General features: G+C 43.3%; 1 protein-coding gene across 1 annotated transcript in view; it reads left to right on the top strand.

The window, feature by feature from the left end:
• Positions 1-25,893, top strand: part of gpsm2 (G protein signaling modulator 2) — a gene marked incomplete at its 3' end in the record, with an annotated part of 37,315 nt that extends 11,422 nt beyond the window's left edge. The window contains exons 4-13 of the mRNA XM_084313352.1: positions 1,773-1,994; positions 4,062-4,197; positions 6,855-6,994; positions 7,632-7,755; positions 10,230-10,345; positions 11,150-11,305; positions 14,840-14,948; positions 17,926-18,055; positions 20,836-20,915; positions 25,639-25,893. Of these exons, the coding sequence (XP_084169478.1) occupies positions 1,773-1,994; positions 4,062-4,197; positions 6,855-6,994; positions 7,632-7,755; positions 10,230-10,345; positions 11,150-11,305; positions 14,840-14,948; positions 17,926-18,055; positions 20,836-20,915; positions 25,639-25,893 (1,468 nt within the window). The remainder of the gene's footprint in view (positions 1-1,772; positions 1,995-4,061; positions 4,198-6,854; positions 6,995-7,631; positions 7,756-10,229; positions 10,346-11,149; positions 11,306-14,839; positions 14,949-17,925; positions 18,056-20,835; positions 20,916-25,638) is intronic.
• Positions 25,894-26,604: the final 711 nt, after the last annotated feature.

Genomic DNA, 26,604 nt, shown 5'->3' with positions numbered 1-26,604 from the left:
CCCAGCACACCACTTATTCCAGCGCATGCCCTCGGGTCGCTACAGGTCCATTCTATAACCAGACACACACACTTCACAAACAGTTTTTCCCCCCACAGCAGTCCGAACACTAAACACCCTGCCTCCCCATTAACTGAATTTAATTGTATCTTGTATCTTGTTGTTTGGATCATAAAAGTAACATAGGCGTACACATACAATAAATAACTTTAAATTAGGGATGCACCGATCCGACTTTTTCAGTCCCGATACCGATACCTGGGCTTTGGGTTGAACAGAGTACCGATCCGATATACGCATTGTTCAATTAATAAACCGTATGCCTCGCTGTGTGGAAGAGACTGGGATCATTCTTTTGTGCAAGGCAACATCAGGCTCGACTTAAAACATTACTTTCCTAACTTAGTGAAACAAAATGTAACAAATGAACACATGGATATAACTGTACTGAATTGTTATTTATTATTATATTATTATAAATAAATAAAAAATCCTCTAGGATCTTGTCAGCCATCCTACCAACGTTTCCTACATAGTGGTTTTGTTTTTGGCCAGTGATCGTCCCTGCTTCGCCAGCACCCCGGAGAGCGTGTTCTTTGCTCTTGGCAGTCAGGATGACACGAGGTCAAAGGTCAAAACACTTTCAGTGAGGACTGGGAGATGTACAGAATATTAATAGTGCTTGGAAAAGTACTTCAACGTCCTTGAATTTCATTTTGCAATGTCTGGGACCCCCCCCCCCCCCCAAAAAAGTTATACTGTCAAAAATTAAAAAAGATATTGTGATGATAACTCTTCCGTCGTATTTTGACCATACGGCCCAGTTTTATTCTTCTCATCTGAATACACATGAAGTGTTCCACTGCTCGCTGTGAGAGGCCTCGCAGAGAGAGAGAGAGAGAGGGCCTGGTGGACTGCCTGGACCACGCGCAGAGGAAGGCAGCGAGAGACCTTCCATAACAAACAAAAACTGGGATAAATCGGGGCCATTGTTCTCTGGAGGCGGAAGGAAACCGCTAAACAACATTCTCTCCCCGAGAAAACTTTCCGTAGAAAGAGAGAGCGGCGTCCTCGAGTCAGAACTGGATGATGGCCGCCGCCGCCGCCAGTCTGTTAAGCTAATAGGACTTTCCATTTTTCTTCCCCCCTCAACGTCTTCTTCTTCAGCTGCAGTGTTTTGATTTATGTGTCTCGTTAGGATTCTAGTTTGGAACCGTCGTTCACGTTGGAACTTGTCGCGGCTAGTGAGCCGATTGTTCTTCTCCGTCTTGAGGCGAAGCAGCCGGTGTGCGAACGAACGTCGGCAAAAAACCAGAAGGGAGTTGGCTTTGTTTGTTTGTGTGCAGTTCTTCTAAGTGGTAGTTGTTTTGCATCAGACGTCTTGTTTGTCTGCTAGATGTCCCGAGGAGGTCTCTAGGCTAAAGAAGACTAAAGGCGATCGAGCTTTTGCGGTGGCTGCCCCTAAATTATGGAACAGTCTTCCACTGGAAATGAGGTCTGCTGCCCAGACCCTACAGAGTTTTAAGGCACAGCTGAAGACTCACCTGTTTTTATTGGCGTTCTGAGGCTTGGTAAGCCACACCACGCATCCCTTGGTCTTGTCGTGATTGTTTTTTAAACTTTCTTTGTGACACAAATATGACTTTGTGTGTCGTATACCGTATTTTGTATTTCTTTTTAGTGTTTCTGTTTTTGTATTGTGCAGCACTTTGGTACACCTTCGGTTGATTTTAAATGTGCTATATAAATAAAGTTGACCCTTGACCTTGTAGGATGGAGGCGTCCTGCCTGGAGCTGGCCCTCGAGGGCGAGCGGCTCTGCAAGGCGGGCGACTACCGGGCCGGCGTGTCCTTCTTCGAGGCGGCCATCCAGGTGGGCACGGAGGACCTGCAGGTGCTGAGCGCCATCTACAGCCAGCTGGGCAACGCCTACTTCCACCTGCACGACTACACCAAGGCCCTGGAGTTCCACCACCACGACCTCACCCTGACCAGGTGAGAACTCCAGGGCTGAGCCCCAACGTTCGGTTTCGAATTCTAAATCGACATTCAAATCTTTTATTCTAAAAAGAAAAAATTAGGGATGTCCGATATTATCGGCCGACCGATATTATCGGCCGATATCGGCAGTAAAATGTGATATCGGAAAATATCGGTATCGGGGGAAAAGAAAAAAAACATCTTTTTTTTTCTTCTTTTTTTACATTTATTTAACCTTTATTTACCCAGGCAAGCAAGTAAGAACCAATTCTTATTTTATTTATTGTCAAAAGTATGCATGTTGGTTTAATTCAACAACAAGAGATATGTAATGTTAATTTTTACTTTTTTAATTATCATATTTTGCACAGATAATGCTTACATTTAGAAAGCCTTTTGAATGCATCCAGTGAAATTATTAATTACCTGAAATTATTCAGTTTTTTTGGGGGGAAACCCTGCATATATCGGTATCGGTTGATATCGGTATCGGTATCGAAATTAAGAGTTGGACAATATCGGAATATCGGTATCAGTAAAAAAGCCAATATCGAGCATCCCTAGAAAAAATGATATATATCTTTTTTATGCGTCTATTCATTCTGTTTAAACCAATGGGGTTTTCCTTCACAGTTGCAGATAAAGATTAGGCGACACTAATATTATAGTATTATACTATTATAGTATATGACTCGTCATAAAAAAACTAAAATAAAACATTTATCATAAATGATGTAGCCTATCTGTATACGCTCGGCGCTCCATCAAGACGCCACCATCACTTTCGTAACCAACCGTGCCCTTATTGGATTATTTATGTTGACGAAACTGATGAGTTATATATTCATTAACACTTTGAGTGCCAGCCACGCGTTTTGTCGTTAGTTCATGCACACCGCTGTGTGCCCGCCAACGCTATATAGCGTTTGTTTGTCGTATTTTTTTTTTATTGGCGATTTGAATTCATATTTCATCAATCGAGCCTCAGGTTAGTGTTGCAGACTCTCTCTGAGATCAATTGGGAAGATACCGCCCCCTATCGTCTCTCCCTGTGTAACTGCACCCCATTACTTTAGACTGATGGGGGGGGGGGGGGGGGGGGGGGGGGCGGGCCAGTTTCCTCATTTAACTTTTTCCTCAAGCCAACTGAAGAATCCATTGTGATCGCCGGCCCGGAAAACGTGTGGATTATGTATTTACAGTACCCAACGCTGAATCAATAAACGCGATCGATATTTGGAATGGCGATCAGGAATTGGAATAATCTTTTTGGATAACATCTGATCTGAGGTAAGGAATTTATTTGACCCGTTTTAGGATAATCAGAGCTATTTTCACAGAGATATCAGCGTTTGCCCTATGCGTGTGTGTGTGGCTGTGCGAGCGATCAGGAAATGAGAGAATCGATATTTCAGCCTGCTTCTCTAACGTGCATAAGTACACATATACTATCGATAATCTAGCGTTTATTTGAAAACGATTCATAAATAGGCCGAAAAATTATCGTTTTTGTGTATGTCATAATATTCCAGTAAATGCTGATTATCACGGAATCTTTATATTTTCCTTGAAAACGAGGGCTTTTCAAAATGCTATAAAACGGAAATGAAGCGATTAAAAAAACCAATCCGTTTTGACAATGTTGACTGCAAACAAGTCATTGATAAACGATGGGCAGATTAGACACATAGCCATAATTTAAAACAGAGATTATGCGTTCACAACTTCACAACGCTATCATTGAAGTGGGTGGTGGCATTTAACGGGGGTAAGGTGTTAAAGAAAGTTGATTTAATAAAAATTAAAAAAAAGTCTCATTTAATCAGATTAATCAATTTATTCAAATTGAGGATTTAGTTTGAGGATACATTTAATTTTTTTTGAATATAATTTTTTTTCGTTAAAAACAAAGGTTCGAACGTCCGTTCGAAGCCCAAAAACAGGCTTCGGGGACAGCTCTAGTGAGAACTCAACCAGAGACGTCTCTTACGATCCCCTGTGCTCGGTCCCCACTGACGGGTCGTACGTGTTTATTACCCTGTGTAAACTGTACACACGCGTGTGTTTCATGTCTCCCATTAGGACCATCGGGGACCAGCTTGGGGAGGCCAAAGCCAGCGGTAACCTGGGCAACACGTTGAAGGTGCTGGGGCGCTTCGACGAGGCTGTGGTCTGCTGCCAGAGGCATCTGGACATCGCCAGGGACATCAGTGACAAGGTGAGGCTGACGGAATATTGGACCGAATGACGGGAAGATGGAAAGAATGGCACTAACTGATACGTATTGGAGGTTCTTTGTGTAGTTTTAGGGTTCCTGCAGATTCAGAAATTACGTTTCTCCCCCTCATGTTTTTTTTTTTCTTTAAAAATTGCCCGCCAATGCGTTGAACGCCAACAACGGCGTAAATAGTTTTTTGGGATCAATGTTTCATTTTTTCGCCATGGCATTCATAATTCATCCAGCCTCCCTCCGGACTGCAGCGGCACCCTGTATGAGATTGCAACGCCTCAATACCGCCGCCTGGTGGATGGTCGGGTGAGTTACACTCTCGCCAAAAACCGGAAGTGGCGATCGGTGCGTCGAGGGAAATCCCTCCGGCAGTCATCCAGACAAACACTCTTAGTGCATTTCGATCGCTTTCGAAACGCAATAATCGATATGATTTAGGCGTTTATTGTGCCATACAAACCGGAAATGGATGTAGGAGATCAACGTCTAATAATTGCGATATTTTTCCTCCAGTCCCATCGGCGAACGGTAAGAGGAATATAACGTTATTTTCAGCCCGATTGTTTATTCATTTCACTGCAAACCATCTGCTCAACATATCAACCCATACTAAATAAAGCCGTTACTGACGATCAAGGAATTATAAACGACCCCCCCCCCCTTTCCTTCACGCATGATGAAGCATAATGTATACCGATCATATACATTTGAATTTTTTAATATAGCCTGTATAGGAAAGAAACGCCAATCGATAATCTATCATAGGGCTGGGCGATATGACCAAAAACGTTATCGTGATAAAATTATAAAATTATTTTCATATAATTCGATATCGATAATTATCGTCGATATAATGTCCGTCAAGTTTAATTAACTTCTTATGCTGCTGCGAATGTCTCAAGTCGAGTTGATGTCGTCATCAGTCTGCGCACGTTAGCCGACAAGCGGAGTATCTCATGACAATAAATATGACACTAAAATACTCTCTTCCGCCACAATATATTGAAACGACGTCCACTGTATATCCCACACTACCATAAACGTGGCCTCAGAATTCAAAACACACACATACTCGGCACGTAAATATATAAAACGGTGCCGTGCAAGCTAGTTATCCTAGCCAGCCTGTTGGTTCTAAGCGATGTATTCCATGACAATGTGCTAAATATGACACTAAAATACTCTCTTCCGCCACAATATATTGAAACGACGTCCACTGTATATCCCACACTACCATAAACGTGGCCTCAGAATTCAAAGCACACACATACTCGGCACGTAAATATATAAAACAATGCCGTGCAAGCTAATTAGCCTAGCAAGCCTTGTTGTTGAGTGAGTCCTACCTCCTTCCGGGTCTCGGCCATCTCCTTCACTGATTGGTTGTTAGCTGTTGTGCGTAAGTACGTCATCACGTAACGCTGGTTGTTGTTGTGCTGAGCCGAGGCTGAACGGAGCCAAGCTTGGAAAATCGATATATCGAAACTTTGCGACCACGTTTCATGTTTATTTCGAGGAAATAATTTATCGCGATAGTTATCGTTATCGTTTTATCGCCCAGCCCTAATCTATCATATGCTTCAGGGCCTATAACTCTCGTTTTTGGAATTACAGCAGAAAACCTTAAAAACATACTTATATTCTAGACGGTATTAACACAACAATGTACTATGAATGAAAAAATATAACGTTCCCACATCCTGAACGATAGATAATCGATGTTGAATGGGCCATAGTAATGTCAATATAGCAATAAAATGTAAAAAGTTATAGCCCTGCAAAGAAGGTAAACATCTCCATAGGCTTTCAACGGAGGCAGACTGGGTACAATGATGGGCACAACCCCCGGCGCCCAATGTGTTAATCATTGTTACATGAAAATATGTTTGTACCAGATTTAGCAGAAGCTCATTTCCACCTGTAGTCTCTCCAAAACACATGAAATACAAACGGTGCAAGAGTTCAAAATATATATACACGTAAAATGCCAGACAACATACACAGGACACACAGCATAAAAGAGTGCAAAATACATACACATGGAAATGCAACATAACATGCACAAACATACACACAGCACAGTGCCAAACATAATGATCTATTCTTGACACTTAAGATACAAGACAAGTTCAAAAGTACAAAGTACTCCCGGAGAGTCAGCATTGACTTGAGGCTCGGGCTGATCGCTATACTAACTCGTTTGGCTGAGTTAGGGGGAGGGGAGCCGTGGGTGGGTCCTGGGTGTTGTGGACAGCGACCCCTACAGTTCGGTCGGGGCGCCTGCTCAGCGAGGGTAGGATCTGGAGAGAGGTAGTGCGGCCTCCCACACGTTACACTCTCCCGGTGAGAATCTGCGCGGCCAGGCTGGCTGCCGGCTGGCTGCACATGCGTCGGAGGAAAGCATGCGACAGTCTCCGGCCTCTCGGACCAACAGTAGGGGAAAGTGCGCAACAACCAGGAAGGGGGTTGGGAATTGGCATAACGACTAACAGTGGGATGGGAGAAAAATCGGAAAAAAGAAGGAGGGGAAAAAGATAAAAAAAAAAAAAAAAAAAAGTACAAAGTAAAAGTGACTGAGTCTCTTGTGTAATCATCAATGTGTCTCTGTGTGTGTGTGTGTGTGTGTGTGTGTGTGTGCGCATTAGGTGGGGCAGGCGAGAGCGCTGTATAACTTTGGGAACGTGTACCACGCCAAGGGAAAGAGCATCTGCTGGAGCGGAGCGGAGCCGGGGGACTTCCCAGAGGAGGTCATGGTGGCACTGAGGAGGGCAGCGGAGTTCTACGAGTAAGTGTGTGTGTAGGTAGTGGTACTAGGTAGTGTGTGTGTAGGTAGTGGTACTAGGTAGTGTGTGTGTGTGTAGGTAGTGGTACTAGGTAGTGTGTGTGTGTGTGTGTGTCAGGGTTCGCACAAGGTCCTTGAAGTGCTTAAAGTGCTTGATTTATTTTTACCAAAAAAAGTCGAGGCATCATGGCATTCCTTGAAAACAGCCAATTTTTTTTTAACAATGTGCTTAAAAAGTCCTTGAAATTCAAACCAACCATTTGCATTGAAAGTTTTGTTCATCCATGATAAAACATTTCTGAATCAAGAAATATAAAAAAATTTATTTCAAGTGTAACTAATTGTCGGAAATAGTTTTTTTTTAAGCCATAAAAGTTTCTATAACAAAAAACAGCATTTAAAAGTGAATTGTATCCTTTTAAATGCCCTTTTAAAATAAAAAATAGTGCTTGGGAAAGTACTTGAAAGTCCTTGAATTTCATTTTGCAATGTCTGTGGGAACCCTGGGGTGTGTGTGATTGTGTTTTACAAATACACTCTGTAGACTAATAATAGCATGATGCCTTACTGTTAGCAGCACCTCTGCGTGTCACGTGGTATCAGTGTCTGTCTGACCGTTGGGTTGCGTCTGGATTTCCAGGGCGAACCTGGCCATCGTGAAGGAGCTGGGAGACCGGGCGGCCCAGGGCAGGACGTACGGTAACCTCGGCAACACGCATTACCTGTTGGGGAACTTCCGCAATGCAGTGGCTTCCCATGAACAGGTGGGAGATATAACGTTCAGATGATCCCTTTGTTTCTTTCCTCAACATGCGTGTCTGTTTCAGGCTATTGAAGGAGTGGATAAGATGAGAGGTTCCTTTATTAACCCTTTCACTGCGACAATACAGAAGGTTAACCCTTTCACTTGCCACACGGCAAAGGGTTAACCTTCTGTAGTGTGGTAGTGAAAGGGTTAACCGTCTGTAGTGTGGTAGTGAAAGGGTTAACCTTCTGTAGTGTGGTAGTGAAAGGGTTACTCCCCTTGGGTACATTAGGGGTCATAGCAGCACAGAGAAGGGGGCGGTACCAGCAGGTCAATAGAAATTACAATAAAAGTATATGAAAATTAGAAATATACCGCAAATCCTCTAATAGTGGAGGGTACTCGAATAAAGGACGGGCCTCTTATATAAGCCGGGGGTTTGATACATGGAGACAAATACAGGCCGGCTTCCAATATAAGGTCGCAAACGTTTTTATTTTTTTTAATTTTTCGTGCCGTGATATAGAATGAGATAAACTCTTGCCAATGCAAATTAAGTGCTGCCTCCCGCTACACTGACTACCGGTACATTAACGTTTCCCTCGCGTTAGCATTAGCTTTAGCGTTAGCTAACGCTGTAATATCTAGATTTGCGGTGTCGGCTGGACGACGTTGGCTTTGTTTTGCAAACGTTAACGTTCGCTATCTATATGGCGTTGGCAGGCTGGGCTGGCGTTGTCCAGTTGGCACCACAGATCATGATGCTATGATAGCGTTAGCTAAAGCCACTGCATGTTATCATCAACTCGATTCGACTGAGGTAGTCGAGAAGGTAGGTACCACACGCTAAATCGTCCCCCACAACCTATAGACAGTTCCAACTTCAGTGTGTGAATTACGTTAATCCACCACAGTTTCACCCTGACAAAGCAAATACTGTTTATGTCTAAATAAAATCAATCAATCACAATTACAATTGGCCAGTTTGTGAAATTAAGGCCTGCCTCTTATATAAGCCTCTCTCTAATAAAGGCCTGGTGCTCTTTGCAGCTGAGGTAAATACAAGACCCGTCCTATATTTGAGGATTTACGGTAAGGATACAATATGAATATGTATGTCAAATCGGATTTATTTGTAAGGCCCGACAACACACGTTAATGTCCCCATGGGCCGGACACGTCTTAACAAGTCAAGAAGAAACATCACAATAAATCAAGAACAAAACAAAAACATAAAATGTAATATAAATAAATAAATGCAACACTCCCAGGAAAAAAGCACCACAGGCAATGTGGAGGGGAGAAACCTTAGAAGGGCCGTTCAAGCGGGGATCTCCCTTCTTAGATGTCGGTGATAGTAGTGTTGCTATAAAACAGGCGAAACAGTTGGTAAGTATGTACACATACGTGTAATAAAACACAAATATGTACATGCAATAGCAACCGGGGTACATAAGAACATTTAGAAAAATTGAAAATAGAATAGAGCTGATGACTGATCCATTTGAGGTATGGGGCGTAGAGAGGATCGTATCCTCTTGGTCATCACCACGAGACGTCCACCACTCTGGTCATCACCACGAGACATCCACTCACAGGGAGACGGGGACAGGCGTTAGACAGTATTCATATTAAAACATTAAATATAAGCAAAACGCTCAGCGTACAAGTATCACAGAGAAATTTCAAAGGTACTCACAGTTGCACGAGGGTTTCGGACAGAGAAACGCTAGGGTTTGAAAGCTCGGCGTTGCGAATAAACATTTAAAATATTTTTTATAAACTGGTCAACACTGAAATACGGAAATAAACGAAAATAAAGCCGTGTTGACCAGTTTATAAAAAATATTTAAAATGTTTATTAGCAACGCAGAGCTTTCAAACCCTAGCGTTTTGTCTGTCCGAAACCCTCGTGTAACTGTGAGTACCTTTGCTATTTCTCTGTGATACTTGTACGCTGAGTGTTTAGCTGAGGACCAGTTCTTCAGAGTTAATTGTGAGATTTTCCTATGATCGTATAAGGGACGGTGTATTCACTCTGTGAGGGGCTACCCTCACACTGAATAGTAACTTAATTAGAGAGAGTATTCAATGTAGAGTTGCTACTAATCATTATTTAATAAGTAATCGATTGATGCCACAATTATTATTTTACCGATTTAATCTACATCCAACCAGATGAACATTTACATTTAAGTTTACTTGTGTGTGATTCTTTCCCCATGAATACACTGTAATTTAGCTAAAGCATTGCACTTTAACAGGGTCTTATGAGAGCATTTTAAAAACTATTTTAGTGCTTCAGAATTAAATTCTTCTTCGTATTTCAGTCAGAGTAGACACTTTGGAAAATTTACCTGCACCAATAAATAATTTAAAAACATTGATGCAGTCAAATTCTTTTATCGATTTTGTTTTTGTGATTTGATTCAGTGGATTAATCGCGACACCCCTAATTAAATGTGTTTGTGTCCTTGTTGTTTCTCTGCTCAGCGCCTGCTGATAGCCAAGGAGTTTGGCGACCGCTCGGCCGAGAGGAGGGCTTACTGCAACCTGGGGAACGCCTATATCTTCCTGGGGGAGTTTGAGGTGGCAGCCGAGCATTACAAGTAAGCGGCGCCGCCAGGCAGTGAAAGGGTTAACCTTCTGTAGTGTGGTAGTGAAAGGGTTAACCTTCTGTAGTGTGGTAGTGAAAGGTTAACCGTCTGTAGTGTGGTAGTGAAAGGGTTAACCCTAGGGATGTTCGATATTGGCTTTTTTACCGATATCCGATATTGTCCAACTCTTCATTTCCGATACCGATATCGACCGATACCGATATATGCGGGATATAAGAATACCGATAATTTTCGATATTACATTTTAACTAGGGATGCTCGATATTGGCTTTTTTACCGATACCGATATACCGATATTGTCCAACTCTTCATTTCCGATACCGATATCAACCGATACCGATATATGCAGGGTTTCCCCCCCCAAAAATGGAATAATTTCAGGTAATTAACATTACATATCTCTTGTTGTGGAATTAACACAACATTATGCATACTTTTGACAATAAATAAAATCTGAATTTGTTCTTACTTGCTTGCCTGGGTAAATAAAGGTTATAGAAATGTTGTTTTCTGTATTTGTTTTGAAAACCGATACAGATATTTTCCGATATCACATTTTAATGCCGATATCGGCCGATAATATCGGACATCCCTAATTTTAACCCTTTCACTGCCACACGACAGAAGGTTAGCCCTTTACCATCACCGTCGGTTGTGTGATAGTAAAGGGCTAACCTTCTGTATTGTCACAGTGAAAGGGTTAACCGGCTGTCGTGTGGCAGTGAACTATCGGACATCCCTAGTTAACCCCCTGTAGTGTGGCCGTGACGGGGTTAATGCTCTGTGTTTCCCCAGGAGGACCCTGCAGCTCGCCAGGCAGCTGAAGGACCGGGCGGTGGAGGCTCAGGCCTGCTACAGTCTGGGCAACACCTACACCCTGCTGCAGGACTACGAGAGGGCCATCGACTACCACCTCAAACACCTCATCATCGCCCAGGACCTCAACGACAGGTGCACACACACACACACACACACACACACACACACACACTACACACACACACACTACACACACACACACACACTATGAGAGGGCCATCGACTACCACCTCAAACACCTCATCATAGCCCAGGACCTCAACGCCAGGCTTACAGACACCAGGCTTACAGACACGAGGCTAACATACATACAGACACAACAGAGCGATTGGAATCAGTATTGACAGTATTGATGCTCGACGTCCCCCCGTTGACTTCCACTAGAATGCTTAGCATCGTGCTAACTAACTAACTAACATTTTCCGCTTCCAATATCCCAAAAAAAACAAAGCTGCGCTGCAGGTGAATTCTTGGACGGACTCCCAGTTTGTGATGACTCCGAGATCTCCTTAAAAAATGCGCACTATCCCTTTAAGGAGACGAGTGAATGAGACCTGTTACGCAGGTAACGGGGAGGAGGTCAAACGAGTTCAGGGGCTTTCTGACCAGACAGGGCAAAGACAAATACAGGAGAAAGTTGGAAGGCCGGCTGGAGAACAATGACATCAAACAAATGTGGACTGGAATGCAGCCCATAACCGGCATTAAACCGGCGGGGGGAAGGGGAGTGGATGGAGATGTAGACCGGGCAAATGAGCTAGCCCCTTTCGTGACTGCTGGTGCACGCCTTGCTTTGAATACAGCAGTCACTTGCTCCACCTTACTAGCCATGAGAACATTCACCCTGAAGCACTGGTTATTTACGAACGGTTCGTTCTAAATTTATCACAGAGAAAGTTCAAAGGTACTCACAGTTGCACGAGGGTTTCACACACAAAACCGGGGTGGTTTGAAAGCTCGGCGTTGCTAATTAACATTTTTAATAATTTTTCTAAGTGGCGCAGTGGGCGCTCGCCACTAACGCAGGGGATGCTGGGTTCGAGCCCAGCTCTCGGCGTTGCTACCGGCTTGGCTGGTCGTTCATACTAACACACATTGGCAGTGTTAGGGGTGGGAAAGCCGGTGGGTGGGGATTGGACGTTTTGGACAGCGACTCCTACAGGTTGGTTGGTGTGCCTGTACAGCAGAATCAGGAAGTATCGGGGGCAGCGTGAGCCTCCCACGCGTTACTCCTCGCCACTGAGAGATCGCGCTGTTCAGGTGAAAAGATGCGACAGCTGCCTCCTCGTGTACCGGAGGGGACACGTCATGCAAGGCTTGGTCCTCACTGCAGCCGACCAGTGGGAGGCATAGTCTAGCAACGTTTGAGACAGGGGAGGGGAGAATTGAAGGGAGAATTGGCGAGGCGAAATTGGGATGGGAGAAAAATAGAAAATAAGGAGAAAAAGTGGATAAAAATAAAAATACAAATTTATAAACGAGTAAAAATCACAGAGAGCAGCGTTGCATGAAAATGGATTAGTCTCTTCTTCCGCATTTTGACATGCCGGAGCGCTGTGATTGCTGGGCGCACCAGGCATGTGACGAAGAAGAGAAGAAGCCAATCACAGCGCTCCGCCATGTCAAAATGCAGAAGAAGAGACTACCGGTAATCAATTTTCATGCAACGCTGCTCTCTGTGATTTTTACTCGTTTATAAAAAATATTTAAAATGTTTATTAGCAACGCCAAGCTTTCAAACCACCCCGGTTTTGTGTGTGAAACCCTCGTGCAACTGTGAGTACCTTTGCACTTTCTCTGTGATAAATTTAGAACAAACCGTTCGTAAATAACCAGTGCTTCAGGGTGAATGTTCCCATGGCTAGTAAGGTGGAGCAAGTGACTGCTGTATTCAAAGCAAGGCGTGCATCAGCAGTCACAAAAGGGGCTAGCTCATGAGCTAAACCTGTTCTACAACAGGTTTGATATGGCGGCCCCGGCTGGTCTGTCCCCGGCTAGTCTGTAGATCGATTATCTATTTCCTGCTCAGCGCACACACACACACACACACACACACACACAGATAAGGGACACGTTGAGATATATGTGAAAAAAACTCTGATTACCCCAAGACTGGTAAAATAGATTCCTTACCTCACATCAGATGTTCTGCAAAAAGATTATTCCAATTCCTGATCGTCATTCCAAATATCGATCGCGTTTATTGATCCAACGTTAGGTACTCGAAACACATATTTCACGCTGTTCTGAGGCTCTACAATGAATGGGATCGGCTCGGGTTACATGCCTGATAAGTAAAATGTGGATTCCGGCGTTTTCTTTTCTCATCCATTTCCATTGAGTCCAATCCAATGGATGCATTACCATCCGGGAGATGATAGGGGGGTGGTATTTTCCCTGTTCGAGCTCAGAGCCAGTCCCAATGGTAACGTGAGGCTAGATTGATGAAAAATGAATGGATATCGCTAATAAAAGCAACAACGATAAAAAAATACTTCTCGTCATTGGCACTCAACGCATGGCATGAAATAACGAGTTTTCTCGTGGCTGGCACTCAAAGTGTTAAGGATGGTGACGAGAGGGAATACCGGGCACTGGTAGTGGACTTCGTCACATGGTGCGATAAAAACCACCTGCAGCTAAATGTGGCGAAGACCAGGGAACTGGTTGTGGAGCTGGGGAGGAGGAGGAGGAGGAGTGCACCTGTGACCCCGGTTTCCATCAGGGGAGTCGATGTGGACATGGTTGAGGAGTACAAATACCTCGGTGTGCACATCGACAACAAACTGAACGGGTCAAAACACGCAGAGGCACTGTACAAGAAGGGCCGACTCTACCTCCTCAGAAGGCTGAGATCCTGAAGTTCATTGTCTGTACAAGGATGTTGAGGATGTTCTATGAGTCGGTGGTGGCGGGCGCCTTCTTGTACGCTGTGACCTGCTGGGGTAGCGGACTGAGAGCGGGGGACACAAACAGGCTGGACAAGCTGGTCAGGAAGGCCAGTAGCGTGGTTGGGGTGGAGCTGGACTCCCTAGCGAGGGTAGCGGAGAGGAGGAGCCTTGCTAAGCTCCAGGCCATCAGGGAAAACCCCTCCCACCCACTATACACAGACTTGGCTGACAGGAGGAGCATGTTCAACGGGCCCTTCTAAGGTTTCTCTCCTCCACATTACCTGTGGTGCATTTTTTCCTATTGCTAGGTTTACCTTCGCATGGGGCATGTCTGGGAGTGTTGCATTTATTTATTTTTATTCTTTATATATTTTTTCGACTTTATGGTGTTTTTTATTTTTTTATTTTTTTATTTGTAGCATTTTCAGCTTTTCCTGGCCACGCAGGACCAATAGAGGGAGAGAGGGAGAACGGGAGGAGAGGTAGGGAAGACGGCAAATGGTCGCCGGGACTGGGAAAGGAACCCGGGACGACCGATTTGCGACTCAGCGCGCTATGTGGTGTGCTGCTGGAGCGCCCCTGACTTTATGGTGTTTTTGTTTTGTTCTTTGGTTTATTGTGATGTTTCTTCTCGACTTGCTTAAAGAAGACGTGTCCGGCCCCATGGGGACATTAACGTGTGTGTTGTCGGGCCTTACAAATACATTTGATTTGATTTGATTATTTTTATCACAGCATTTTAGGTAAAATGCATGCGTGTGTGTGTTTGCTACAGGATTGGAGAGGGCCGGGCGTGTTGGAGTCTGGGGAACGCTCACACTGCGCTGGGGAACCACGACCAGGCCATGCACTTCGCTGAGAAGCACCTGGAGATCTCCAGAGAGGTACAAAACACACACTATCCATGTACGGCACGGTGGTGTAGTGGTTAACACTGTCGCCTCACAGCAAGAAGGTCCAGGGTTCGATTCCCGCTTGGGGACCAGGTTTCCATGATGCCAGTTACCCAGGTGGGGTATCTCCCAGGCCTTTCTGTGTGGAGTTTGCATGTTCTCCCCCTCTGTGCTCGCAAGGGTTCCCCCCCCGATAAGATAAACCCAATGGAAAAACATGCACAACAACAAGATTGCTAACGCTGTGGCGTCCTTGACGAAGACGGACAGGAGCACTTGGATTGGTCCCCTGGCGCGGCTCACGTTGACGCCTGTCTGCTCCCGGCTGCCCTTGGGGGGGAAGGACGACGGGATGGGTTAATCGCAGATACGAATTGCATGCATGCATCGCATGTGTGCCAATTGATGACCTCGGAGCAGGTCCTAAATTATTATATATTATTATTATTATTACACTGCCCCCTGCTGGAGCTAACCGCAGTAACTACGCAACCCGTGAAACTGAGAAAAATGGCTTTAAAGTTCTTTGACTATCCAGTGATTTTGTAGTTAGATAGATATTTTTATTTGTCCACTTTATTATTATTATTATTATTATTTTGTATCCTCTCCTTCTCCGATTTTTCTCCGTTTTCTCCCCGTCCCAATTTTTGTCGTTGTGCCAATTCCCCCCCTCCCCTACCTGTTTTGTTGTGCGCATGTTCTCCCTACTGGTCGGTACAAGGGAACCCTGAAGTATCCGCACGCTTCCTCCGACACGTGCGGCGACAGCCAGTGCCTCTTTTTTTCACCTGGCAGCGAGGGCTCTCATTGGTGAAGTGTAACGCGTGGGAGGTCACGCTGCCTTCATCAAGTCCTGCCTCCGCTGAGCAGGCGCCCAGACCTGACCTGTAGGCGTCGCTGTCCACAACGCCAGATCCCCACCCGTGACTTCCCTCCCGCTAACCCAGCCAAACGGGTTAGTATAGCGATCAGCCCAAGCCAGAGGCAATGCTGTATTTGTCCACTTTCATGGAAATTAGATTTTGGCTTCACCGTGGTTGCAATCAACAACACAATACAAACACCACACAGGCACAAATAAATATAAAAAAGCCCAATACTGTACATAGGCAAAAAGAGAAACATCTAAAACAGGGACAGAGCTTCAGGTACCTAACCAGTACCATCGTTAAAATTAAAATCTAAGAATTCATCAGAGCAATGGCATGTGGGATGAAGGACTTCTTAAATGTGTTTTTTGGGCGGCTAGTGGAACTCTATAGCGCCTTCCAGATGGAAGCTCGTCAAACTCGCCATGAAGGGGATGCAAAGGATCGGACAATATTCGCTGATCCATGTCCCTATTCCGAAGTACATACAACTCAGACAGTCTTTGTGGTTTCCCTATAGCTTTACTGGCCATGTTAACAATCCTTGCCAATTTGTTCTTATTATTGGCCCCAAGGTTTCCATACCAGGTTGAGGTTACTGCTCCCTATACCCCTTTTCTCTAACACAGAGCAAGATTGAACTCCGAAACCTTGTCACAAGATAAAGCTTTTTAGTTACTGCAGTTTGCTTCTGCAGGGCAGTATAGTGAAGCCTCACTTATCCCAACCTCAGATTTCTGGTAACTTGACCCACCAGATGTTCCGTTACATCTCACCCCATTTGGGAAGAAGTGGTCCTCCTGTAACTATTTGGAATAGGCCCGGTGCTTAAAAAGAATCCTTGGCAGAGTGTCTTTGCCCCGTAGCCACCAGCAGTCCCTCAAAGGATGCTGATAAAGGTCCAAACTGCTGTGGTTTTGGGAATAGGCGCATAACTTGAAGCCTGACTAGGTGGTTTCTCACGTGATCTCGTGAAGCCAGCTGTCGTGCAAGGTTAGGCTGAGAGGGAGACAGAGTAGGGGAGACACAGGAGAGAAGGTTCTTTATTGAGACAGTAGGAAGGCTGAGAGGGAGACAGAGTAGAGGAGACACAGGAGAGAACGTTCTTTATTGAGACAGTAGGAAGGCTGAGAGGAGACATGGGAGAGAAGGTTCTTTATTGAGACAGTAGGAAGGCTGAGAGGGAGACAGAGTAGGGGAGACACAGGAGAGAAGGTTCTTTATTGAGACAGTAGGAAGGCTGAGAGGGAGACAGAGTAGAGGAGACACAGGAGAGAAGGTTCTTTATCGAGACAGTAGGAAGGCTGAGAGGGAGACAGAGTAGAGGAGACACAGGAGAGAAGGTTCTTTATTGAGACAGTAGGAAGGCTGAGAGGGAGACAGAGTAGAGGAGACACAGGAGAGACGGTTCTTTATTGAGACAGTAGGAAGGCTGAGAGGGAGACAGAGTAGAGGAGACACAGGAGAGAAGGTTCTTTATCGAGACAGTAGGAAGGCTGAGAGGGAGACAGAGTAGAGGAGACACAGGAGAGAAGGTTCTTTATTGAGACAGTAGGAAGGCTGAGAGGAGACACGGGAGAGAAGGTTCTTTATCGAGACAGTAGGAAGGCTGAGAGGGAGACAGAGTAGAGGAGACACAGGAGAGAAGGTTCTTTATCGAGACAGTAGGAAGGCTGAGAGGGAGACAGAGTAGAGGAGACACAGGAGAGAAGGTTCTTTATTGAGACAGTAGGAAGGCTGAGAGGAGACACGGGAGAGAAGGTTCTTTATCGAGACAGTAGGAAGGCTGAGAGGGAGACACATGAGAGGAGACACAGGAGAGAAGGATCTTTATTGAGACAGTAGGGAGGCTGAGAGGGAGACAGAGTAGGGGAGACACAGGAGAGAAGGTTCTTTATCGAGACAGTAGGAAGGCTGAGAGGGAGACAGAGTAGAGGAGACACAGGAGAGAAGGTTCTTTATTGAGACAGTAGGAAGGCTGAGAGGGAGACACATGAGAGAGGGTTCTGGCGGGGGTCCATCCCAGACCAGCAGGGGTACCTGCAGACAGTACACCGCCCCGGGGGCCCAACCTTGTGGTTCCGTTTGTGTTCCAGACTGGCGACCGGAGCGGGGAGCTGACCGCCCGCATGAACGTGTCCGACCTGCAGATGGTCCTCGGCCTGAGCTACAGTACCAACAACTCCACCGTCTCGGAGAACAAGGAGATAGACTACAATGTGAACGGTACTACACACACGCACGCACACTAGGGCTGAGCCCGAACGTTCGGACCTTCGTTCGTTGCGTTGGCGTTCGAATACATTTTTTTTTTATACATTTATATTTTTTGAATATTCTTTTTTTGATATATATATTTTTTTTATGCGTCTATGCATTCTGTTTAAACCAATGGGTTTTTTTCACAGTTGCAGATAAAGATTAGGATACACTAATATTATAGTATTAAAACTGATGAGTTATATTCATTAAAGAAAGTTGATTTAATTAAAGAAAAAGACTCATTTAATCAGATTAATCACTTTATTCAAATTGAGGATTTAGTTTGAGGATATTTATATATATATATTAGGGCTGTCCCCGACTAAGGATTTGGATGGTCGACTATGATTGGCCAAAATGTGCCGTCAGTCGACTATTGGTCGACTAAAAAAAAAATTAAAAAAGTATAATATTTTAAAAAGAACATTAAAATTTTAAATTTTATTTTTATTTTGTATCATTCCATTTGGGCTGTGGGGGGTGCTTAATGTCTGAAGGAGTCGACTGAAGGCTTCTTGTCCTCTGCAAAAGCATGCAATTGGTCCACTGATGGATACATCTTGATATTGTCTAGTGTGTTCATTAGACGAGTGAAATCCTCTTTCAGTGCCTCTGTGCCTGTTTTCGTAGGCAGTTAGCCTCTGGTATGTGTGCCATTAGCGTTAGCCACGCTTCTAGGCCTCTTTTCTTTTGGAAAGTGATTTAAAAAATATATATATATTAGTGCTGTCAAACGATTAAAATATTTAACTCGATTAATCGCATGATTGTCCATAGTTAACTCGCGATTAATCGCAAATTAATCGCATTTTTATTTTTTATTTATTTTTTACCTTAACACTTTGACTGCCGGGAGCCGTCTTTAGACGTCTTTGCTGGCCATGCTAAAGTTGCCGGGGGACGCTGTACGTCGTCTTTATATCAATATTTCAAAAATCTGCGATCGGATTCATAATGTCCCTCCGCTGGCCTGAGATACACCAGCAGGACCCACTGAGCTCTCTGGCGGTTCAGGAGCGCCATCTGGTGGCCGATCGCGCAACCGCTTAACAGGAAGCGCAGTAGAGGTTGTGCTAGATGTCCGTATTGCTTCCGGCCACTCGGGATAGGTTCCGGCACTCTAGCTCGTCACACTACATAGCGATCGATTGCCAATAACTCGATAAACAACATGATTTGGACGTATATACCATTATACAAGCTGGAGATGGACCGGGTAATAATATATCCCATAATGATAAAATTTCTACTCGACGATGATCGCCCAACGGCGCGCGGAGACTGGGGTGAGTTTCAGCGTGTAACGTTACCGTCTTCGATAATAACTGATATTATCAACATTTGACCCACATTAGATGATTGGTATAACGCTGCCCACGGAATTATAAACGCCCCCTCGCCCATCCGGTCAACATCAGATGACGTGTAGTAACTTCTAGAAGTACGTCTAGTTGGAATTTTTTATATCGCGCTGATTGCCATCAAACTGTATTTCATCATCAATATAATGCATTTGGGGCTATATATCACGTTCTGGAGAAAGCTGCAGAAAGAGATAAAAACATACTTATACATTAGACCATACTTTACTATGAATATGTGAATGAAAAAGTTTAACGTTGCTACACAATGAACAATACATATAGGACTTTGAATGGGCCCTAATAATGGCAATGTAGCAATAGAATTTAAAAAGTTATAGCCCTGCAAAGAAGGGGACTTTCTCCATAGACAAATAGCGCTGGCAATCTATGGTATATCATTAATTTAACCTTAGGCAACCAAAGTGTTAAACAGATCTTTTTCAAGTTCCAAGTTTTAATACTCTTATCAACATGCGAGTCAACAAATGCTTGCTTTGTGCAGCCATTTAACACAAAAGGATGACCCTCATGCATTGCAAATTTGCATCAAATTCAAAACAGAGTGATGCACAAAATAACTTAAAAGAAAATAATAATTTAAAACAATGAATAAAGTGTGCATGAAATAATAGGGGAAAGAAAACATTAGGAACTTGTTACATTCACACACACAAGGGCTGATTAATCACACCCCCCTCTCTCCCTCACACACACTCTCCCAGATCTTTTTCTCTTTTGCCCCTTCCTCATCTCTCTCACCCCCCTCTCTCTCTATATCTCACACACACACACACACACACACACACACTTCAGAAACAAACATAGTATCAATGAGAGCATCAATAATACACCTGAGTGAAGTCTAGTATAAAAAAAAAAAAAAAACGTTTTTTTTTTTAGTTAATCTTGAGTTAAAAAAATTAGTGGCATTAATAGAATCGGGAGTTAACGCGATATTAACGCGATATATTTGACAGCCTTAATATATATATATTATATATATATATGCGACTAAGAGGTTGGCCAGTCGACTACGGCTCCTTTCGACCGATTAGTCGACTAATCAACTAATAGGGGTCAGCCCTAATATATATATAAAATATATATTTATATATATATATATATATATATATATATATATATATATATATATATATATATATATATATATATATATATAAAAACAAATGTTCGAACGTCCGTTCGAAAAAAACCTGACGAAGTTCGAAGCCCAAAAACAGGCTTCGGGGGAAACAGCCCTAGCACACACACACACGCACCAGATTAACACACTCTGAATGATCTGAATTATGATCTGGTAAAGTGATAATATAGTGATAGTATATTTCAGCGGGGTAGTAACGGTGTGTGTGTTTCCAGGAGCCCGGCCCAGGATGAGCAGGAGACACAGCATGGAGAACCTGGAGCTGATGAAGCTCACGCCGGACAACAAGATGAACGTAAGACCAAGTTCAAGTTTGTTTAACCATTTCACTGCCACACGACAGCCGGTTAACCCTTTCACTGTGACAATACAGAAGGTTAGCCCTTTACTATCACACAACCGATGGCGATGCTCCATCATTAGCATCATTATGCGGAGCTAATGATGCTAATGATGGAGCATCGTCGTCGGTTGTGTGGTAGTAAAGGGTTAACCTTCTGTTGTGTGGCAGTGCAAGGGTTAATAGTTGTCATAGTAAAATACAGAATACTTTTCCATGCAATGCTTTTTTCCTGTATGAGCTCCCGAGAGTGTGCTAGATAAAAATAGAGAAAAAGTATAAAATAGAAAAAGTACGTAGAATAAAGTGTTCAGTCAATATACATATATATACAATACAGAGTAAAAAGAGTAACAGTGAGGCACGATGCAGAAATGGGATGAGGTACAAACTTAGGGTAAGGTGCAATGAGGTATGAATTGTAGTGCAAATCTCTTTGTTACTAAATATAAAGTGTGTTAAAGTGTTTAAAGTGAGTAAAGTGGGTGATAAGGTGAGTGTTTGTTTAAACATGAGTGTGTACGTGTGGATGTGTGTGCTGTGTGTGTAGATGATGGGTTGTTACATAGTGTCATTGTCGTTGCGATGTGCACCTCACACTAACGCCACACACACCAGGGTTCGCACAAGGTCCTTGAAGTGCTTAAAGTGCTTGATTTTTTACCACAAAAAAAGTCAAGGCTTGGAATTTCTCAAAAAGTCCTTGAAATTTAAATCAAACCATTTGCATTGAACATTTTGTTCATCCATGATAAAATTGTTCTGAATCGAGATATTTTTTTTTATCTAGTTTAACTAATTGTCGGTTCCAAATAAAATAAAAGTGAATTGGATCCCTTTTCAAATGAAAAATAGTGCTCGGAAAAGTACTTGAATTTCATTTAGCAATGTCTGTGGGAACCCTGGCACACTTCTTCAGCTCATAGATCACACCGTCCTGAGACATCTGACCTCTGGCCTCTGACCACCACAGCCACCAAGTCAGACGTTTACCTCATTAGCCCTTAAGGCCTCTACATGCTACAGCAACTTCAAAGCAACTTCAACACAACATCAGCGCGATTTCAGCGCGGTTGTTGTTTAGGGTCTTGTAGACTGTGTTGCGAGGAATCTGCGTACATGTCTCCAAAATCTAACCTAAACAACCGTTGTGTTGATATTGCGTAGCAGTGATTGGTTGGTTAGCGAATGGGGGCGGGGCTGTCATAGAATAATATAGGTCTCGCAGAGAATACCATCCGCCATTGTTGTAGCCAGCCAGCGTTGATGCTAAATAATTAGCGTCACATAGCTGGCCTTTTTCTGAAAACCCAAGCACATATTGTTCCATAGCATACGCCTTCAGTTGATCATGACAAATCCTCTCTTACCTTGACGATAAAAAAGCCTCGATAATTTAGTAAATAAAGCTGTAGCCAGCCAGCTAGCATTGGTGCTATACAAAATGCTATCCACATTAGCTACATAGCTAACCAACTAAATACAATGGTATCCTGAGGTAACTTTAACGTTAAATACAACGTTTGCTAGTCGAAATGACTGGACACACACAGGGACAAGTTAAACATCAATCAATTAATTTATTCCAATAGGTAGTTTGAGCTGCATGTGAGCCGGTCTTTCTCTCCTCTCCATTGGAAATGAATGAAGTTACGTTAAAAAGCAAAGAACCTGCTGACAAAAGTTAAGCTGTTAGCAACAGACACTATAATACTTCCGGTCGGGGAATTTCAAAATAAAAGAGCGAGTCTAAAAGCACCGTAAATGCGTTTATTTTGTACATTATCTAACGTTAACACGAACCTAAACTAACTTTAGATTAGTTTAGGTTCGTGTAACGTTAGATATTGTAAAAAATAAACGTATTTACGGTGCTTTTAGACTCGCTCTTTTATTTTGAAACCCCCCGCCCGGAAGTAAAAATCATACTTATTTTTCTGCTTTTATCAATGGGTTGGTTGAGAAGGGAAGCGTCATCTATCTAGGGAACCTAGCTACATACGGGGTACAATGTTACATAGGCTGCGCGTTGATTTTGCAGAAGCATAAAGGTAGAGTGTCTGCAACACCGTTGCTTTGTCGATGTTGTGTCGAAGTTGCTTTGAATTTGCTGTAGCATGCAGAGGCCTTTAGGCTGCGGTTACACTCTAGCCAAAACGAAGCGTTTCATTTAGCTTTTCAGAACGCTGTGTATTCGCAGGCAAGTTAGACGTCGTTTTGTCTCCTGAGCACCGAGTGATGTATATACATGTAGTACAATGCCAAAGCAGTAGGTGGAGATGTAGTTCAAACATGAAGGCCTTTTTCAACCAATCAGAAAGGTTGAACGCGCCACTACACTTCCTGCTAAAAAACAACAGTCTTTAAATACCTCGTGTGAGTCATTTAGCAACGTAGCATTTCTTTTTCAGCAAGAAACAAAGTGCAATAAACAAAAACCGATACATTCACTGTGTGTTCTGCCTCTCATTTGTTGATGAAACAAAACCAACATCAACACAATTTACCACCAAGAGCGGATAGTTTAGTCTCACAAAAAGATCTCCGATGTTGTTAGCTACATGCTAATGTGAATGGCATTCTCCATGTATATAGTTAGCATCGAGGCTATTAACGTAGTAACGTTAACACTAGTAGAAATGGATGAAAACTTAATTTAACAGATTGCAGAATGGGTACAATACAATACGGCTCAATACACACAATTGTTAAGGGTATGCATACTGTTGTAGTTTGGACTGGGCTCCTTATAACAATAACTTGACAACACATGAGTTTAGTTGGTAGCCGCAGCTACTTGGGACAGCTCTGCTGTAAACACTGGAAATAACCGTGCGTGTTACACATGAATAAGCAATCTGAGGAGGATGCAGCTGATATCCTGTATAGCCTCCCCATATGGCCGGTTGGTGTCGGGAGACAGCAAATTATATTAATTATAGTGCGATATTGCAAGTGACCCCCAGAAATAGTTCTGATGTTTGGACTAATGGACGGAGTCAAGGTCCAGCCAGGGGAGAATTTGGCGTCGGTCTCTCTACTGCGCATGGGCATTGGGCATGAACGGCTCCGTATCTGATCTGCGCAAATTACATGGCACTGTTGTCGGTGAGTTTCCAAAACGAAAACACCCTTTCAGCGTTGCCGCTAGGAAAACGCGTTTTCCTGCCAAAACGGCGTTTCCTTTTAACTTGGACATGCAAACGTAATCATTCGAAAATACAACGTTGCTGTTTTCCCCCAGTGTAACCATGGCCTTTGAGAGTGCCAGCGCTTTGTGGACCGTGGAGAATCCATTGAGCTGTTTCCCCGAAGCCTGCTTTTGGGCTTCGAACTTCGTCAGGGTTTTTCGAACGGATGTTCGAACCTTTGTTTTTATATATCTAAAATATTTAGTTTTTTTTTACTTTTTTCTTTTTATAAAATATCCTCAAACTAAATCCTCAATTTGAATAAAATGATTAATCTGATTAAATGCGTATTTTTTAAAAATTAAATCAACTTTCTTAAATGAATATAACTCATCAGTTTCGTCAACATAAATAATCCAATAAGGGCACGGTTGGTACGAAAGTGTTGGTGACGATAATTGGTAATGAAATATCAAAATAATGTTCAATAAGATGTACTTGTGTTTAATAAGTTGTTTTATTCAGAAGTTAACACAAATAAATAATATTACCAGTACAGTACAGTATCTAGCACTCTCAGGAGCAAAACAGAAAGAATCATTTCAAACTTGAACTATGTGACATGGCTTGAATCAACTGCTCCAGTGGAGTTGCTCAGTGGCCAATGGTGTCAACTGTGGTTGTACTGGGCAGCTCCCAGGTGTGAATGGAACTGTGTGAATGTGAAGCAGGGCGTTCCTGAAAAAGAGCATCTGTGCTCAGCGAACCTACCCTGGGTAAATTTTTTTTTTTTTAGATTAATGCATTAATTATATTATCGCGCGATACTAGTATAGCGTTAACGCAGCACGTTAACGGCCCAGCTCTAGTTTAAACAGAATGAATAGACACATCGATTTTTTAATAAAAAAGAAAGAATTTGAATGTTGATTTAAAATTCGCAACGTAACGAACGAAGGTCTGAACGTTTGAACGTTTGGCCTCAGCCCTAGAATCCAAATATTTATCTTCTTCCTATTTAGCATCTTTCCCATGACTGTATCTTCCTATCAGCTGCTCTCCTCCTCAGTACCGTGTCGTATTAACACTAGGGGTGGGAATCACCAGAGGCCTCACCATACGATATTATCACCATACGATAGTATTATGATTAAAAATATATTGCGATATTAATATTGCGATATATTGTGATTTATTACCTTTTTTCAACTGCAAAGTAAAACTGTCAATGTGTTTTATCTAATAAAATAAAGTTCAGTCTGTTCATCTCACTTCAATCATTTTTATTGCAGAACATGGTATTTTCTCAAGCAGACAGATGTAAACACTGTAATCTGTGTTGCATGTACCTGACAAACTGAACTGTTTGTATTACAGTCATATTCCAACTTAACTGTGAATGTGTGTGTGTGGACTACTGTACTATTACAGGTATTGAAATGAACAATGCAACTTCCTTATACAAAAAAGAACCGCGATACTATACTTTATCGATATTTTCCCCCACCACTAATTAACACGTGTGTCCTTCCTCGCCGGTCCTCCAGGGTCAGAAGTGGAGCAGTGACATCCTCGCCACCAAGCAGTCCAAGCCCAGCATGGCCAAGACCTCCTCCAAGATCTTCTTCATCAACCGCCTGCGGGGGAAGAAGCACAAGGCGGGGGCCGGCGGCTCCAGTAAGGTCCTCCAGGACTCCAGTAACACCCTGCAGGACGCCAGCCAGGCCCCCGCCACGCAGGGGCCCCAGAAGGTAGGCAGCCAGGCACGCTTCACACAGGGTTCCTACAGGCTTCCACTTTGACACTTTTTAAGACCTCTTTAACCCTTTGTCGTGCGGCAGTGAAAGGGTTAACCTTCTGTAGTGTGGTAGTGAAAGGGTTAACCTTCTGTAGTGTGGTAGTGAAAGGTTTACCTTCTGTAGTGTGGTAGTGAGAGGTTAACCTTCTGTAGTGTGGTAGTGAAAGGGTTAACCTTCTGTAGTGTGGTAGTGAAAGGTTAACCTTCTTTAGTGTGGTAGTGAAATGTTAACCTTCTGTAGTGTGGTAGTGAAAGGGTTAACCTTCTGTAGTGTGGTAGTGAGAGGTTAACCTTCTGTAGTGTGGTAGTGAAAGGGTTAACCTTCTGTAGTGAAAGGGTTAACCTTCTGTAGTGTGGTAGTGAAAGGTTAACCTTCTGTAGTGTGACAGTGAAAGGGTTAACCTTCTGTAGTGTGGTAGTGAAAGGTTAACCTTCTGTAGTGTGACAGTGAAAGGGTTAACCTTCTGTAGGGTGGTAGTGAAAGGTTTACCTTCTTTTACTATGAAAAGAATAGGCTACTGATGGCTATTACCATACTGCTTACTTTGCAGCCTGGACATTTCCTCCAAATACATTTAAATGCGATAGAGAGGTAACTTCCTAATCCAATAAATTTTAAGACCTATCAAAATCATATTTAAGGCTTAGAATTCTGATGATTGATTTTAAGCATTTTTAAGACCCTGCAGGAACCCTGTCATACTGCAAACTAGCC

This window comes from Notolepis coatsorum, assembly GCF_963971535.1.
Source record: "Notolepis coatsorum genome assembly, chromosome: 4".
NCBI lineage: Eukaryota > Metazoa > Chordata > Actinopteri > Aulopiformes > Paralepididae > Notolepis > Notolepis coatsorum.
Note: the sequence above shows the minus strand (reverse complement) of the source record. Positions and strands in the feature narration are given on the sequence as shown.